A 16,294-nucleotide genomic window follows, 5' to 3' on the forward strand; every position below is an offset into this window, starting at 1 on the left:
TTTTAACCGTAATTCGAATTGAAAATTTAAACCTCAATTCAAAATCATTATTTTCAATACCTTTTTTGAACCAAGTCTAAAAGGAATCGAAACGATGGGTACTATAATTGATTGGTCTACCCAACATGCACTTGAAACTAATTTATTTGACTCTTTTTTTTTTCTTTTTCAAACACTTTAATTATTTACATTGATATGTATACAATTTGTTTTATATACATGATTAAAAAAAGGGTCCCGTTCAGCACCCAACATTTTGCCCAACATGTTTTGTCCTACATGAGTTAGAAGTTTTGGAATAGGTCGATTTTTGGTGAGGATGATCTCTATGGTGTAGAGTAGAGATCATCCTCACCAAGATCTCACCAAAAATCAGCCCATTCCAAATCTTCTAACCCCATCACAAATAATTTACAAAAAATGGATGGTCCACGATATTTCAACTTGTAAACATGGGGTTAGAAGTTTTGGAATGGACTGATTTTTGGTGAGGATGATCTCTACACCATAGAGATCATCATCACCAAAATTAGCTCAATCTAAAACTTCTAACCCCATGTAGGACAAAACATGTTGGGCAAAATGTTGGGTGCTGAACATTCCCCTTAAAAAAAACTTATAAGTAAATGAGATAAGATGTTAGTATCCCAAGATGTTATATTTTTTTAAATTTTTATTTTATTTTATTTTATTTTATTTTTTAAATCTCAAGGGATAAATGCCCTTGGTTTTTGTGTTTCTGATTTCGATTCCCTTAATTTTATAATTGGAAGCGATACCAATTGGAACTAAAAAAATACGATGATTCTAGTTTTATATACCTTAATAAGCAAATTGGAACCGATCCATTGACTCTCTTAAGTCACATTTATATAGTTGATTTTCTAAAATATTTCTTGAAAATTATGAAATAATTGTTCCACCATTATTATAATATTACTAAAGTACAGAAACACTTTTCTCGAAATTTGAAGTTCAATAATAAAGATTAAGGATTATCTTAGGAAATCCAAAACAGTTTTGTTTCCTTATTTGATAAAATTTTAATTCTAAAAATAATTCATTTTTTAAATTATAATTTACTGAAATGGAAATTTCTTAAGCTATATCTACGTATGTTTGGAAATTTCTTACTTTTATAGATGTTAATACACCGCATATTAGGCCGGCCATCTGTTGGATATGAACGACTGACGTCAGAATGGCGACTGACGCGTAACGCTCTGACGGAAAAACTTTGAAGCAGTTACCCTCATCAAAATTTTGAAGCAACCCTCTGTATTGAATTACACGCGGTATTTTAAGAGGTATTTCAAATTTTGGAAGAATGCAGGGGTGCAAAATAAATTAGAAACGCCACGTGTCTTGTAATGAAGAGGGTTTCTTCAAATTTTGAAGAGGGCTGGCCCCTTCAAATTTTGAAGCTCGGACTCTGCTCTGACACAAGTGTACGTATCGTGTAAAAAATTGACTGAAGCGTAACGTTCTGACGGAAAAACTTTGAAGAGATCGAAGTCATCAAAATTTTGAAGAAACCCTCTTCATTGAATTACACGTGGTATTTTAAGAGATATTTCAAATTTTGGCAGAATGCAGGGGTTAAAATAAATTCAAAACGACACGTGTCTTGTAATGAAGACGGTTTCTTTAAATTTTGAAGCAGGCTGACCGCTTCGAAGTCGGACTCTGCTCTGACACTAGTGTCTGTATCGTGTAAAAAACAGTCTTATATTTTTCTGTAATTTAGTGTCTACAATAAAAACCTAGAATCAGCGTTCTTAATTTTCTCCGCCAATTAATTGCCCTCAGAGTTTAAGAAAAACGCAACTTTTGCCCCTCATAAAAAAGTGCTTAAATCACGCAGGTATGAATACCAAACATTTGAGACTCTACATAAAGCAACGGATGGGATGTGAGAACAGTCTTATAGAGTCCAACCTCACAGATCTCTAGAAAATCTGTTTTCCTTATCCCAACCGTATTGTTCGAGGTTAGAAAAGTAATTTTAAGTAAAATTTCCGTAAAAAGAGGCTATTTCAGTATTTCTCCACCGTATTGTTTCTACCTTTGTTTTTTCAGTTTTAACTTGTTTTCGAGTCTGTGCTTATCGGCGGCTTTCACTAACAACTCTTCGAGTCCCAGTTCAATACAAATCTCATGCTCTTCACATTGGAGATCTAGAATAGATCGAGCTTCGATCGATTCGATTTTCTCCGCTTGATCTCAAAGAAGCCACGCGGTTTCTTTAGATTTCTGTTCGAATTGATCTTCGTGAGTTATTCTCAGATCTCTGATAGTTTGATCTCTATCTCTGTAAACAAAACAAGTTCAGATCTATTTTAATCCATGAAAAAAATCTCTACTTTTCGTGTTTTTTATTCGATTCTGGGGTGATTCTGTACTATAGATCCTTTTTATTTGTGAATCTTCTCCACTTTTTGATCTGTACCAGATATCGCTCTGTTTTATATATTCTTCTCTTTCACTGTTTCTTTCGTTATGATAAACTAGATTGATTTTACAGATCGTCTGAATTTCTTATTTTCGCTGGAATGAATGATCCACCGTGTTGATGTGATACGGAGAGTTGTAGAATTGTAATGGTGATCGCATGTGTTTTTTTTTTTTTTGAAAAGTTTTGATTTTTATAGCTGCCCCTGTTTCATAGATCTACAAAATAAGCTTTATGATGTTCTTCTCGTTGATCGCAAGTTTTTCTTTTTTCCTTTTCTAGTTTGCATGTGTGTTTTTTCTGCTATGTTTCAAATTGTTGACTACTGGTATCTAGTTACTGAAAAATTCGGTCTTTTTAGCGGATTGATATTCATCAATGTTATATTTTGGTTGTATATTTTTATTTTTAATTAGTTGAACACGACATTTAGTTTACAAAAATTCGATCTTTGTTGGTGGTTTTCTCTAATCAGTTGATGTATAAACAAAAGAAAAAGAAGCGAGGATTACAAAAAAGGATGGAATCTTCACTAAGATGTTCTGTTTTTTTTTTTTTTTTGGTTTTGGGGGGTGGGGGGTGATTCTTAATGTGGATGTGTATCTGTGCAGATTTTAGCTGTTGAGATGGCATCAACGACTGCAGCTTCAGGATGGTTGAGAGGAAGAGTGAAAGCTGTTCTTTCAGGGGATTGCTTGGTCATAATGGGGAGCACAAGGGCAGAGATCCCACCCGAGAAGACGATCACATTGTCATCTCTTATTGCTCCTAGACTGGTAGGTTTTAGCTTAGTAGAGCTAATTTCAACTTCCCTCGATAATGTTTAATGATTCTAGTTTCGTACTTATTCCAATTATCCTTATTAAGCTTTGCTAGACTAGTTTCAAACTTGTAAAAGGTTCAAAAAGTGTATCCATTGTGTTCCGTTGAATTTTGACATGTTTTTCTTTTTAGGCCCATAAGTCATTTTGAAGTTCCTTTCCATCCCAATATTCTACATTTCATCTCAAACTTTATTTCTGTAATCTTACCCCAATGTTCCTTTAATCAATCTTAATTTGTTCAAGCAATCTTTCACTTATCACTTTTTACCTTTTTAAGGTGTTTGTAAATTGAATGTTTGATTAATAGGTTATAGGTCTTTAACATGATTTGGATGACTGTAGAGAGGAAGCTTGGTAATGGATGGTGCCTTTATGGGGATGTCATCTGGCAGGGACTGCCATTCATGACCAATAATATTGGCCACAAAGCCTCGTATAAATTTCACATGGCCCGATCTCAAGACACCACGTGTTTTATCTCTGGAACACAAGGCTTGCTTTGATTGTTGAACTTAGGTATCAGGGCATCACAATTCTTCATGCAATGGCATTAGGCTCTTAGCGCCTAGGGAGTTAGTCATGCAATGGGGTAAGACAGTGAGGAAAAGGTTTGGAGGTCAAGGAGAGGTCTACCATGCAAGGCGTTTTCTCATCAAACACTATAATAGTGTTATGATAGCGGAAGATGCCTTTGCTGATTACTTAAAATAATATGTGCCATCAGAGATCAAAGCCATACAAAAGGATTGATTTGTTATTATTTAAAATATATATATATATATTTGTTGTATTCATAAATTCATATTTGTTAAGTTATCCTAGGGAGATTGTTTGTGACTCTTCTTTAGTAAAAGTAGGTAGTTGGTTCAATACTTGCTAAAAGCATTTTCCATGAAGTTGTTAAATTCATTTTTGTATGAGGGCATATGAGTTATGACTCTTGATAGCAGTGTGATTAATGATGTGATCATAACCAATGTATTGAATTCTGATTTTCGCATTTATTTCAGTCAACCTGAAAATGGAAATATTTTGTTTAGTATGGAAATTCATATAATTTTCATAGAAATGATGGAAATCTTGTGGAAGTTTTTGGAATTTTTTTTTATAAAAAATAAAATGGAAATGATAGAACAAACATTAATATTGACTTATGAGAATGTTCTTAAGTTTCTTTCCATTAGAATGGTTGGCAAAACATTCTAGTTTTGGATTGTCAAGGAATGTTTCGATCGAGACTCTTGGTTTTTCTCTTGATTGAAGCATTGCCTCGAGACGAGCTTATAGAAGGATCCAAATAAGAAGACATCTCTTTCTTTTCTGTTCTCCTTATACTTTATCTAGTTCTTCTGGAAAGCACTGGTGGGTGGCCAAGATAGCCACCTTACGAGAAAACCACATGAACCAAAATAACAACAAAGAAGAAAAGAAAAAACCACATTCTGCTCAGTCTGAACAAATAACGTTCCATTTAATTCTGAAATTCTCGAAGAAGATCCCCTTAAGATTTTGCTCCGTTGGAAAATTAGCCATATTATGGTCAAAATGATCTCTTTCAACGCGTGCTCATTCCCTTGAACAAGTCCTATTTTTTTTGCTCCATCCAAATAACCCAACATATGGTGAATGGGGTAAGAGACCAAAGTATTCACTTCTTGTGGGGGATTTCCTTTTAAGTGCTAGCTTTGAAACAAAGATAAAATTGAGGATGGGAAGCACCATGAGACTTGTAGTAGAAGAAGAAAATGAGCCCATATCTATCTTTTGAAGAAGACTTTTCTTGGTTTGGTCTCCTCTGTAGCCTTTTCCTTTCTTGATTTAGGTAGAAAACATGCTTATTCTTTTAAATGTGACGACCATTGAATGAGCTTCATAAAGAAAAGGTCCTTATCTTAGACCAACGCTTGAAGTTGAGTTATCAATTGAGAATTTGACTATTAGCTTTGATGTTGCTTCCAATGCTTGCTTAAACATTTTTGGAAGTTCCAATTTCTTTTTACTCTAATTTGTTAAATAGATATGACTTTAGTCAAGGCCTACAATGATCACCTCGGTGGAGACAAACGATATTCTTAGAGAGTCATAAAAATATAATAAACTATATGAATATAGTGTGAAAATGAAGAACAACCATGTTCCACTACACATCTGGGAGCCCGAGAATGAAAACTAACAATAGTCTACATGGAAATGAGAATATTATTGTCACACAAACTACATAAACCTTAACATGTAAAACATATAGTTAATGAACAAACTATTTAGTTCTATATATATATTTTAAACATGAATGAATAAATTGTTAACATATCCAACTAGTTAGAACGTAGACGATTTTATTTGCGTGCTTATATGAACACACTAATATGTTTGGAATTTATAAAAAATAGGTTGTATAGGTATTTAACTAATTCCAATTCATGTATTCACAAATCATTATTATTACTAGAGTTTGCCCATGCCTTTCAGCACGGGCATCCTTTTGTGGTGCTAAGGGTTAGAAGAGGAAAAACAATCAAGTAGGAGGGGTATTATTGGAAAATGGGGAGAAGAATAAATGCAATATATAAAATTAAAGGGTATTCTTGGAAGGAGGAATAGAAAAGGAAAGGCAATAAATTTGGAGAGGTATTCTTGAACGGAGAAAAAGAGAAAATGCAATAAAATTAATAGTTACCCTCGATGTTCATGGAGTGATAAAATCCCAATCTCTTTTTATGGTGGGAGAATAAAGATTGAGACAAAGGGAGGGGACAACCATCATGTATTATTATATAGACTAGAGTTTGTCTGTGCCTAGGGTACAAACATCCTTCTTGGGGTTTATAGAAAGTTATAGGGGTATCTTTGGAAAAGGGTAGAAGAGAAAAGACAATGAAGTTCGAGGTATTCTTGGGAAGGGGAAGAAGAGAGTAGACAAAGGAGGAGGGACAACCATCCTTGAGATACAATGTTTATGGGGTATAAATCTCGAAACAAAGCAAAAGGGTCCACTACTGTGTTTTATTATATAGATTATTATTATTATTATCATTATTATATGTGATCTACATGTCATTTCTACAAGAAAATATGCATTTTGTTATTTTTATAAAATTTAGCAACATTTTATTAATAAATTTTTCAATAAAGAAAATTTGGGTCACAATCAACTATTGATTAAAATATTTTCACTATAGTCTTGTATTTTTATACATAAAAACTGATTATTTAAGTTGAAGTTCACCATTCATGAAAATATTTTGCGAAATAAATAGTGATTTCCACCAAAATATTTATGAAAAGAAATTTTCGGTTTAATTTTGTTCGGATCTTATGAAAAATGAAAATATTTTGGTCTTATTTTGTGAAAATATGTTGAAATTTAATACTACGACTATTGATCATCTTGAAATTTAAAATGCCATGATAGAAATAGTTTAGTATAAGGCTATGATTATATCAAGATATGATCTCGATCAAATCTTGATCATCTGAAGAGATGATCTTTTACCATTGACCTAATCATTGTGTCCAATTGTATGAAATTGCAATCCAATGCTTTTGATGCGATCATAGCAATTGATTCTTGATGATTAAATATTGGAGGGTTTAAATTATCACTGTCATTTATCCCAATGATCAAGATGAAACAGTTAAGATTGGATTGGATATAATAATTACCACAATCATAAATGTTTTCTCAATGGTCAAAATCAAATGGTGAGATTGAAGTCTGATTCAATACATCTTTTAGAATTTGAAATTTCCTTTTCCCCTTAAATGACACCCTTTTAGAGTAGCTGTCTTTTCATTATTTTTTTGCCATTTTGTGACTATAATTACAATCGTGCCCTTATTCATCTTTCAAGAAAAGTCTCGCTACTTTTTCAAAGAGGCCTTTTACAAAAAATGATAATAGTGGTTCTTGCCGTTTTTCACTTGAAGAAACTTGAGAACTCTTTTACTTCATTATTGTTCTATGGCATTTAGAACACTGAGGTTGTGAATTTCAAGTCTGAAACTGTAGTCCAAGCCAATTAAAAAAAAATAGTTAGTGAGAACACTGGGCTTGTCCGAAACCTGGAGTTACTGTAGTTGTGAAACCATTGCACATTGAATGGTGTCAATTATCTGAAGAAGTGTCGTATCAATGCTCTTCCTACCCTTGACGTTCCAATTGAATTTTCACATCTGAACGACTATTTTCAAACATATACTTGCAATCCTTACATGGAATGATGGTTTGCTGACAAATCCTAATAGGTGGCTATGTAAATTGATGGGCAACAATGTACCCAAGTTTTGTTCTCAGCCATTCATTTCTCCTCTATGCAAATGCCAGGCCATTGTCTACAATGAGGGTATACCCCAAGACTATTGGGCTACCTCCCCTCCTCTCTCTCTGCCCTATTCCCTCTCTCTTATCAACCCCCCCCCCCCCCCCCCCCCCCCCACACACACACACTTGGTGCCACAATGACCAAACTTTCATATAATTGGTTCAGGCAGAAGTCATAGCCATCTCACCAATCATAATCTCCCATCATCAACCTTCGCTCTTTGATTCCTCATGCCATGTGAAGAAAAGGCCTTATTCAACCTTCACAATTGAGTATATACAGTTTTCTGAATTTTTTTTTAAACCCTCTCCAAGTAACATGAAAGGTATAAAGTGGTTTTCTGTTACGCATTATGCATTTTAGCTATGGTTTCTTAAGTTATGATAAGTCAGATGATGTGTTCATGGGGATGTTGTCTAGGGTCGTGGTTTTCCACATTGACAGCCTTTTCACTGCATGAATATGAAGTTGCACTTGAGTAACCTTTAGGCATTAACGACACTTAATCATTTACTTTTAGTGTACTATGGTTAATTGTATCATTCACTTTCTCTTATGATTGATTCTGATGCTGACTGTTTGTTTGTTTGAATATTTGTTCGTGTTGTAGGCTCGAAGAGGTGGCGTTGATGAGCCATTTGCATGGGATAGCAGAGAGTATCTGAGGAAGTTATGCATTGGAAAGGTGCTTCTGTTGAAGCTTCTCAGACTTCATTGGACGATACTAGTCTTTTCCAAAAAGAGCATATTGCATCAAATTCTGATTATTTGTTTTGGTTGTTATAGGAGGTTACATTCAGAGTGGATTATAATGTACCATCGATAGGGAGGGAATTTGGTTCTGTTTTCCTTGGTGATAAGAATCTCGCGTTGCTGGTTGTGTCTGAAGGCTGGGCAAAGGTCCTTCCCCCCTCCCCTCTTTTGGTTTTATTACTAACTGTAAATTTTGGATTGCCTTCCTGGAAATACTAGATCTGGAATCTTAGATTTATTGGGTTAAATGAATTTGTTTCATACAGGTTAGAGAGCAAGGCCAACAGAAAGGAGAAGGAAGCCCGTATTTAGCAGAATTGCTGCGTCTTGAAGAGCAAGCTAAGCAGCAAGGTTTAGGCCGTTGGAGCAAGGCTAGTCTTCATCCTCCGTTTTTTTTTTAAGCAATAGAAACAAACTAGTAGTGTCTCATCTTGCCTTAAGTGGTGCCCTTGATAAAAGGAGGGGTTCCGAGGACATTTTTCACTATATTCTTGTATTTTTTGAACTGAAAAGTTGGTGCTACCTGACCTTTCCATCTTCCTTCTGGTTGCTTCGGACATTATACCCCTAATTGGTATGCATCTAGCTTTTAAAAGGGAGGTCAGGGTACCGAGCCTTCACAATAAGAATTGAGAGAAGGAGCCTAGCCTATCACTTGTATAACATTGCATACTTATACATATTTGTTTTACTCCTCAATGCAGGAACCTGGTGCTTCTGAGGCATCCATTAGGGACTTACCTCCCTCTGCTATTGGAGATCCTAGTAATTTTGATGCAATGGGTCTCTTAGCGTCAAACAAAGGCAGGCCCATGCAGGGTATTGTTGAGCAGGTTCGTGATGGAAGTGCTGTTCGAGTCTACTTGCTTCCAGACTTTCAGTTTGTTCAAGTTAATGTCGCAGGAGTCCAGGTAAGAATCACCATATGATCAGTTGTCCTTATACTACATTTGTCCATTCTCATGTCAGCTTGTGTAATTCATGTTTACACAATTCTCATATGTTTGAATTAGGCTCCATCCATGGGTAGAAGGGCTTCGGTAGAAACTGTTGTTGAACCTGAAATAACCACTGATGAACCAAATGAAGAGGCATCTGCTGAACCTCGTGCTCCTTTAACATCTGCACAGAGATTTGCAGCCTCCACGGCATCTTCTGCTGATCTATTTGGAAGGGAAGCTAAGCACTTCACAGAGACCCGTGTTTTAAATAGAGAGGTGAGTGGGTTTCTATTTCCAGATTATGTGTTTTGTATGTCATATTATGCATATAATCTTCAGCTACATGGTGGAACTTGCAGGTCCGGATTGTCCTTGAAGGTGTTGACAAGTTCAGCAATCTAATTGGTTCATTGTACTATCCGGATGGTGATTCAGCAAAGGACCTTGCACTTGAGCTTGTAGAAAACGTATGTTTTCAATTTATAATACGTTTATTTTTATTTTTACAAATAATGCAGTTCAGGCATGCGACAACCCACTAATTTCCAAATTATTTTCAAAGAATAATTTCCATGGCTACTTGTTCCCTTCTTTATGTTATTGTCTGTATTCATCAAGTTTGGTATCGACTTGTGGAAACTTGCGTTGTAGATCCATCATTGTCATCATTAATCCTATTTCACCATTCAACCCTGTCTTGTGTTGACTATAGTTTCGAATATATAGTATGGTGTCTTTTGTAGTACAGATTTCAGATCAACCGCTTAAGAAACTTGTAGAAACAGAATATTATGTTAATGCTTTGGCATATATTATTGGTAATTTTTATCTTTATTTTGGTATTAATTATCATTAATCCTATTTGCTTTTTATTTTTTATTTTTGAAATATTTCGCTTTCTGTATGTACTGACATTGAAAGGCATCTACATTTCATTTCTGCAGAATTTCCATCAAAATTGCTATTCATTTTGTGGAATTTTGATGAACAATATACTTTGTCTAATTTTTAAAATTGCAGTATACATTTTACTTTATTCACTAGATATTATATCACTTATTGAAATTTGGGGAGATTGAACTTCTCTACCTAGTAGAATGTATTGAAACCTGATTGTTTCTTTGAAAAATGGATTCCTACATATATATGGAGTAACATATAAGTTATTTTTATTGCAATTAGTTAAGAGTATCATTGTTTTTTCATTTAAAAACCAAAGAAATAGATAAAGATGGTTGCCAATGGTCTGTCCAATGCGCAACATATCTAAATGAAGTGAGATTACAATAGAGGCTCCTAAAATGCTAAAGTGGAGAACATAATGAGAGTGTAAGAAATGAGGTGTTTTTTGGTGCTAATGGCTGGTCCTCAAGTGAGAAGTTATAGGGAAACATGGCTCCACGCAGTTACAGAGCATTAGCATTTTTTCTTTATTTTCATTTATAACTAACGCTGTGTATGGCTGTTAAATCTTGGTTATTGTCTTGTGTAATTATAGCTATTTTTGGTTGTCAAACCCTGAGCTATCATGTAATAAAATGCCATGGACATTCATGTCCTCTGTTTGTATGGTTATTTATATTTATTATAGTTATTGGCCTACGATTGTATTTGATACGTTATATCATTTTGTGAGGTTTCTCAATATTTTCATTGTTTCCATAATATTTGCTCATTGGTTAGATTATTTCCTAAAATTCGAAACATACCTCGACCTCAAAATTCAGTACCTTGAAGGTTATATTGTTCTTTTCACAATTGTTATAATGTGCGGAGTTCCTGGTATTTTTTTTTTTTTTTCAAGCTTACATTTTACAAAAAGAAAATGCGCACGTTCATCTCCAAAAAAGCAACTTGTTAGACAAAGCTTTCTGCCAAGTTATTAGTATTTTACTACTCTTCCTGTTTATTTTTCAGTGTATTTTACTCCTATTTTTGTGTATTTTCCCATTCATGGTCCTAATTTTGAGTAGTTTATGTTTATCCTTATCCATAATAGTCTTTATGTATATTCTAAATTATGTGTTTTTTTCTAAATGCCCTGCTAGATTTTCCTTTTCTTTTTTTTCTTTTTTTTTTTTTTTTTTTCCGTTCCTATGCTTTCCTCTTGTTACTTGATTCGTAATGTTGACTGTGTATACCCACGAATATCCAAGGTACCTTTCTGAATAATACCTCTTGCACACTATCTTTGCAGGGTTTGGCTAAATATGTTGAGTGGAGTGCAAATATGATGGAAGATGATGCCAAGCGGCAACTAAAAAATGCTGAACTTAAAGCCAAGAAGGACCGGCTAAGGATCTGGGCTAACTATGTTCCACCACCCACAAATTCAAAGGCAATTCATGACCAGAATTTCACAGGAAAGGTAAGTAATTGCTCCAAACTATACTTTTGTTAAGTGTGCTTTCCATTAAATCCTCTTATCCCCCATCTTTGGGTTTCTCCAGGTGGTGGAGATTGTAAGTGGAGACTGCATCATTGTTGCTGACGACTCTGTCCCATATGGTAGTCCGTTAGCAGAACGGCGAGTCAATCTTTCAAGTATCAGGTCTCCCAAGTTGGGCAATCCTCGTAGAGATGAAAAACCTGCTCCTTATGCCCGTGAAGCAAGGGAGTTCCTGCGGACACGTCTTATTGGTCGTCAGGTATGAGCACTGGCTCTTTTAAATGTGGAGTTATCTCTATTTTAATTCCAATCACGCATTTTCAGGTGAATGTTTCGATGGAATATTCTAGAAAGGTCGGCATGGCTGATGGAGCCATGCAAATAGCTGGCTCAGCAGATTCTAGGGTCATGGATTTTGGATCAGTCTTTCTAGTGTCTCCGTCCAAGGCTGAGGGTGATGACACAACCCCAGCTCCACATTCTGCAGGCAGTCAACCAACAGGGGTAAATGTTTCCGAGTTGGTTGTTGCCCGTGGCTTTGGCACTGTTGTCAGACATCGAGATTTTGAGGAAAGATCAAACTATTATGATGCCCTCTTGGCTGCTGAATCACGAGCCATCACTGGGAAGAAAGGAGTCCATTCTGCCAAGGAACCTCCTGTGATGCACATAACAGACCTGCTAACGGTTAGAAATGGATTAATTTTTATCAAGTCCTTTTTCTTTTACTATTAAAATAGTCTGGTTATATTCACTAGCTGTGATACCATATCCCCCCCCCCCCCCTCTCAGGCATCGGCCAAGAAAGCGAAAGATTTCTTACCATTTCTGCAAAGGAGTAGGAGATTACCTGCTATTGTAGAATATGTCCTCAGTGGTCATCGGTTTAAATTACTAGTACCCAAGGAGACCTGCAGCATTGCATTCTCCTTCTCTGGAGTTAGATGCCCTGGTCGTGATGAACCTTATTCAGATGAAGCAATTGCTTTAATGAGAAGGAAGATACTGCAGAGGGATGTCGAGGTATGGTTTTTACCTTTTTCTTCTATTTTGTTAAATTTTATTTTGTTTCCGTTAATTATCTGTTTTTATTGCACAGATAGAAGTAGAAACTGTAGATAGGACAGGGACATTCTTGGGGTCTTTATGGGAGTCAAAGACCAACGTGGCTGTTACACTTCTACAAGCTGGGCTAGCAAAGTTTCAAACCGCCTTTGGCACTGATAGGATCCCAGATGCTCACCTTCTTGCGCAGGCTGAGCAATCTGCAAAGCAGCAGAGATTGAAAGTATGTAACACTATCAGTATTTGATTAATATTAAAGTCCGCCTGCAACTTATAACTTGATGCTCTATCACAGATATGGGAGGACTATGTTGAAGGGCAAGAAGTTGACAATGGTCCAGCTGCTGAAAGTAAAAAGAAGGAAACGCTTGAGGTGCTTGGTGAAAACAGCTCTGGAAGACACTTGTTTGCATGTGTTTGATCAACTCATAATTTTATTTATGTTTTGGTGATCTTGCTTTCAGGTTGTGGTTACTGAAGTTTTGGGTGGTGGTAAGTTCTACTTCCAAACGGTTGGGGATCAAAAGGTGGCCTCTATCCAGCAGCAGCTGGCTTCACTGAACCTCCAAGAAGCTCCTGTAATCGGTGCTTTTAATCCCAAGAAGGGTGATACTGTCCTTGCTCAGTTCAGTGCAGATAATTCCTGGAACAGAGCTATGGTAAATATTAACAACTAAAAATTCCTGATTGATCTCCAAAATCCATTGTCATTGTTGATGTTTTTTTCCTTTTCAATAAGAGTCCATTAGCTCTCTACATGAAATTGGGAGGCATGCCCTATGTTCCAAATTGCCGCATTTGAATATCTTGGTTCAAGGAGTTCAAAGGGCTGCTTTTTGAGTACTTGCTGTCTGGAGGGATTCTGTTTGTGGTTGTATGCTGTTTTGTTGGTCCCTTAACCACTGTTTTCTTTTCTTAATAGAATTTTGGTTTGTCTATAAAAAATATATAGAAATGTTGGGTGGATCACGGACTCTGAACTGAAATGTAAATGTACGAGGTAGTCCACAAACATGCTCACCTTTTTAAGCCTATTCATCTTGTCAATCAGATGCTCTGTTTAGACAGTCCGTTGACCAGACGTGATGGTTGACCAACCATATTAAATTACCCAAGTTTTTTCATTCTATGGGTATTCTTATTGTCTTCATATGGCAGATTTTCTGAACTTCTCTCTAGGTGGTTGGTGAGCACTGTTCTGCTGCTAACTAAATAATATTCATGAAGTCCAATTTCTGTAGAGTTAGTGTAGACCATATGGCATTACGTTTTCTTAGGTTATTTAATCAGAGACTCCGAGTCAGAAAAATATGATATTTTTTACCTTACATGTAATTCATTGTCTTTTATGGTTTAATTTAGTAAAACCTGATGCAATCATCGTGACTTTATCAAACAGTGGTAAATATTATAATAAAATAAATGTGGCCTATCAATCAAGTGTCTTTTTTATCCTCTGGGAGAGAATATTTTGACAAGTTTGTGGAGACTTTTCTTCACTTCTTTATTTTATTTATTTATTATTATTTGACTAGACTTCTCAGTTACTTAGGAACTGTTTTGGTTATCTGATGAGACTTTTCAGTTGCTTATGAACTGTGATTATCACCTCTATCACTATTCATTATCATGTCTTAACATTTATTTTTTTATGCATACAGATTGTCAACGCACCACGTGGAGCTGTTGAATCGCAAAAAGACATGTTTGAAGTCTTCTACATTGACTATGGGAACCAAGAAATTGTTCCTTACAGTCAGTTGCGGCCTCTTGATCCTTCTGTATCCTCATCTCCTGGCCTTGCTCAGCTGTGCAGCCTTGCATACATAAAGGTCCCGAGCTTGGATGAGGATTTTGGTGAAGAAGCAGCAGAGTATCTGAGTGAGTGCATACTTAATACTTCCAAAAAGCTCAAGGCCGTGGTTGAGGAAAGGGATACCTCGGGAGGAAAAGTGAAAGGACAAGGAACTGGGACGGTCCTAAATGTATCTCTGATTTATGAGGATGCTGATTCCAGTATCAATTCTGCCATGCTAGAGGTATGAGCAATTCTCCTTTTTCTCAATCTCCCTTTTAGTTAAATACAAATCTTCTTGATGTTTACTTCTACTTATATAGATGTAGTATACTGTAAACTATAGTGATTAACTTCATTATCAAGATTGAATAAGAAATCTGATTGTCATAGAGAATAAGTGAGGATGTACCGAAACATGTTGCCTCTGCTTCATGCAATTTCAGCTCTCGAAATTTAACCCTGCAGAGTCTGATATTCATTCTCTCTTGCCAACTAAAACTTGGTGGAGTCAATGTTTTAGTTGGATGAGTTATATCAACACAGCCAAGGATAATCTCAGTCTTTAGTCATGTTGCGTTTGAGACTTTGATTCCTTGTACACTGTTTGATTTCAGGCATGAATGAATCAATACTAATCCTTCTTTTATCTGGCGGACTTAATTCTGTTTTTCAGATTCCACTTCTCTAAGGTGTTTTTTTTTTTTTTTTTTTCTTCCAATATCTTCAGGAAGGACTGGCCAGGTTAGAGAGGAGGAAGAGGTGGGACACCAAAGATAGACAGGCCGCCCTTGATAAATTGGAAGAATTCCAGGCCAAAGCAAAGCGTGAGAGGCTGAAGATGTGGCAATATGGAGACATCCAGTCGGATGATGAGGACTCCGCTCCACCTGTCAGGAGGGCCGGTGGGGCCCGGTAAATATACTTCATTAACATGAAGTGAGGTGAGCTAAGTTATACTGGTGATATGCTGTTAGGAAACTAAACAGAGGATTCAGGTTTTAAAACTTGGGAGAGCTATCTTTGTTTTCTATTTTAAACATTTTTTTTTTCTTCCCTTTTTTATCTTTTTTTTTTTTTTTTTTTTTTTTTTTAAAGTTATTTAGAACTTGAGGCAGAGAACAATTTTTTTTTATCACAATAAGGTACTATCAAATCTAAATATCTTCTTCTGCAGAAGCAGTGGAGAAAAATTTTCATCTATTAGTAGATTTAAAATAGGTGTTTGTGTTGTGCTCTCTATTATGCTCATTCTTTGATATCTGAGTTCCCTTTATTTCTTAAGAAGCTGGCAATCTTCTGATTCATAATATTGCTATAAAATATCATTCCGATATGTTAAGAGGATATATAATTGACAATCCTATGTAGCTCGAAAGAATTTTCACATCTTTTAAGGATTGCATAGTGGATGTTGGAGTCAAGTGTCTTGGTCAGAATTTTCAAGGGTTTGGTGTCTCCCATTCACCAGGTTCAAAGCTAGCTAAAGAGATCTGGCAAGGTCAGGAAAGTTACTTAATGTCGCTCCATATGGTTTTTATTTTTATACCATAGTGCATATTCATGCATCCTTATAATAAATAGGAAAAAAGGTTTGGTATAGTTATAATTGCCCTTGGATCAATGATCTTAGTAAGTTTTCGTAATTTCCCCAGTTCCCCTATAAATGGGGGGAGGAATTACTTAGGTCTGTCTCTGAATCCTCTCAACTTCATACAAGCTTCTAAATGTATCTCAGGAGAGCATATGAGTG

The 16,294-nt window shown here is 35.8% G+C and overlaps 1 protein-coding gene across 1 annotated transcript; it reads left to right on the forward strand.

Annotated features, from left to right (window-relative positions):
• The first annotated feature begins 2,060 nt into the window (after positions 1 to 2,060).
• LOC147400730 (ribonuclease TUDOR 1-like) lies at positions 2,061 to 15,744 on the forward strand. The gene is made up of 17 exons (XM_086441720.1): positions 2,061 to 2,271; positions 3,064 to 3,228; positions 8,209 to 8,283; positions 8,385 to 8,498; positions 8,618 to 8,722; positions 9,056 to 9,262; positions 9,365 to 9,568; positions 9,652 to 9,759; positions 11,490 to 11,660; positions 11,743 to 11,940; positions 12,006 to 12,368; positions 12,474 to 12,704; positions 12,781 to 12,969; positions 13,042 to 13,119; positions 13,211 to 13,405; positions 14,408 to 14,785; positions 15,272 to 15,744. The coding sequence occupies exons 2-17, from the start codon at positions 3,079 to 3,081 to the stop codon at positions 15,458 to 15,460; spliced, it is 2,955 nt and encodes a 984-aa protein (XP_086297846.1). The 5' UTR covers positions 2,061 to 2,271; positions 3,064 to 3,078; the 3' UTR covers positions 15,461 to 15,744.
• Positions 15,745 to 16,294: the final 550 nt, after the last annotated feature.

The sequence above is a fragment of the Akebia trifoliata genome, chromosome 5 (genome assembly GCF_017979445.1).
Source record: "Akebia trifoliata isolate Shusen 1 chromosome 5, ASM1797944v1, whole genome shotgun sequence".
In the NCBI taxonomy this organism is placed as follows: domain Eukaryota; kingdom Viridiplantae; phylum Streptophyta; class Magnoliopsida; order Ranunculales; family Lardizabalaceae; genus Akebia; species Akebia trifoliata.

What these genes read in the sequence shown, in the direction of transcription:
- LOC147400730 (XM_086441720.1), top strand. Translation starts at nt 3,079, where the DNA reads ATGGCATCAACGACTGCAGCTTCAGGATGGTTGAGAGGAAGAGTGAAA. An exon ending in TTAATGTCGCAGGAGTCCAG is followed by an intron (nt 9,263 to 9,364) that starts GTAAGAATCACC and finishes TGTTTGAATTAG; the next exon opens with GCTCCATCCATGGGTAGAAG. An exon ending in ATTCCTGGAACAGAGCTATG is followed by an intron (nt 13,406 to 14,407) that starts GTAAATATTAAC and finishes TTATGCATACAG; the next exon opens with ATTGTCAACGCACCACGTGG.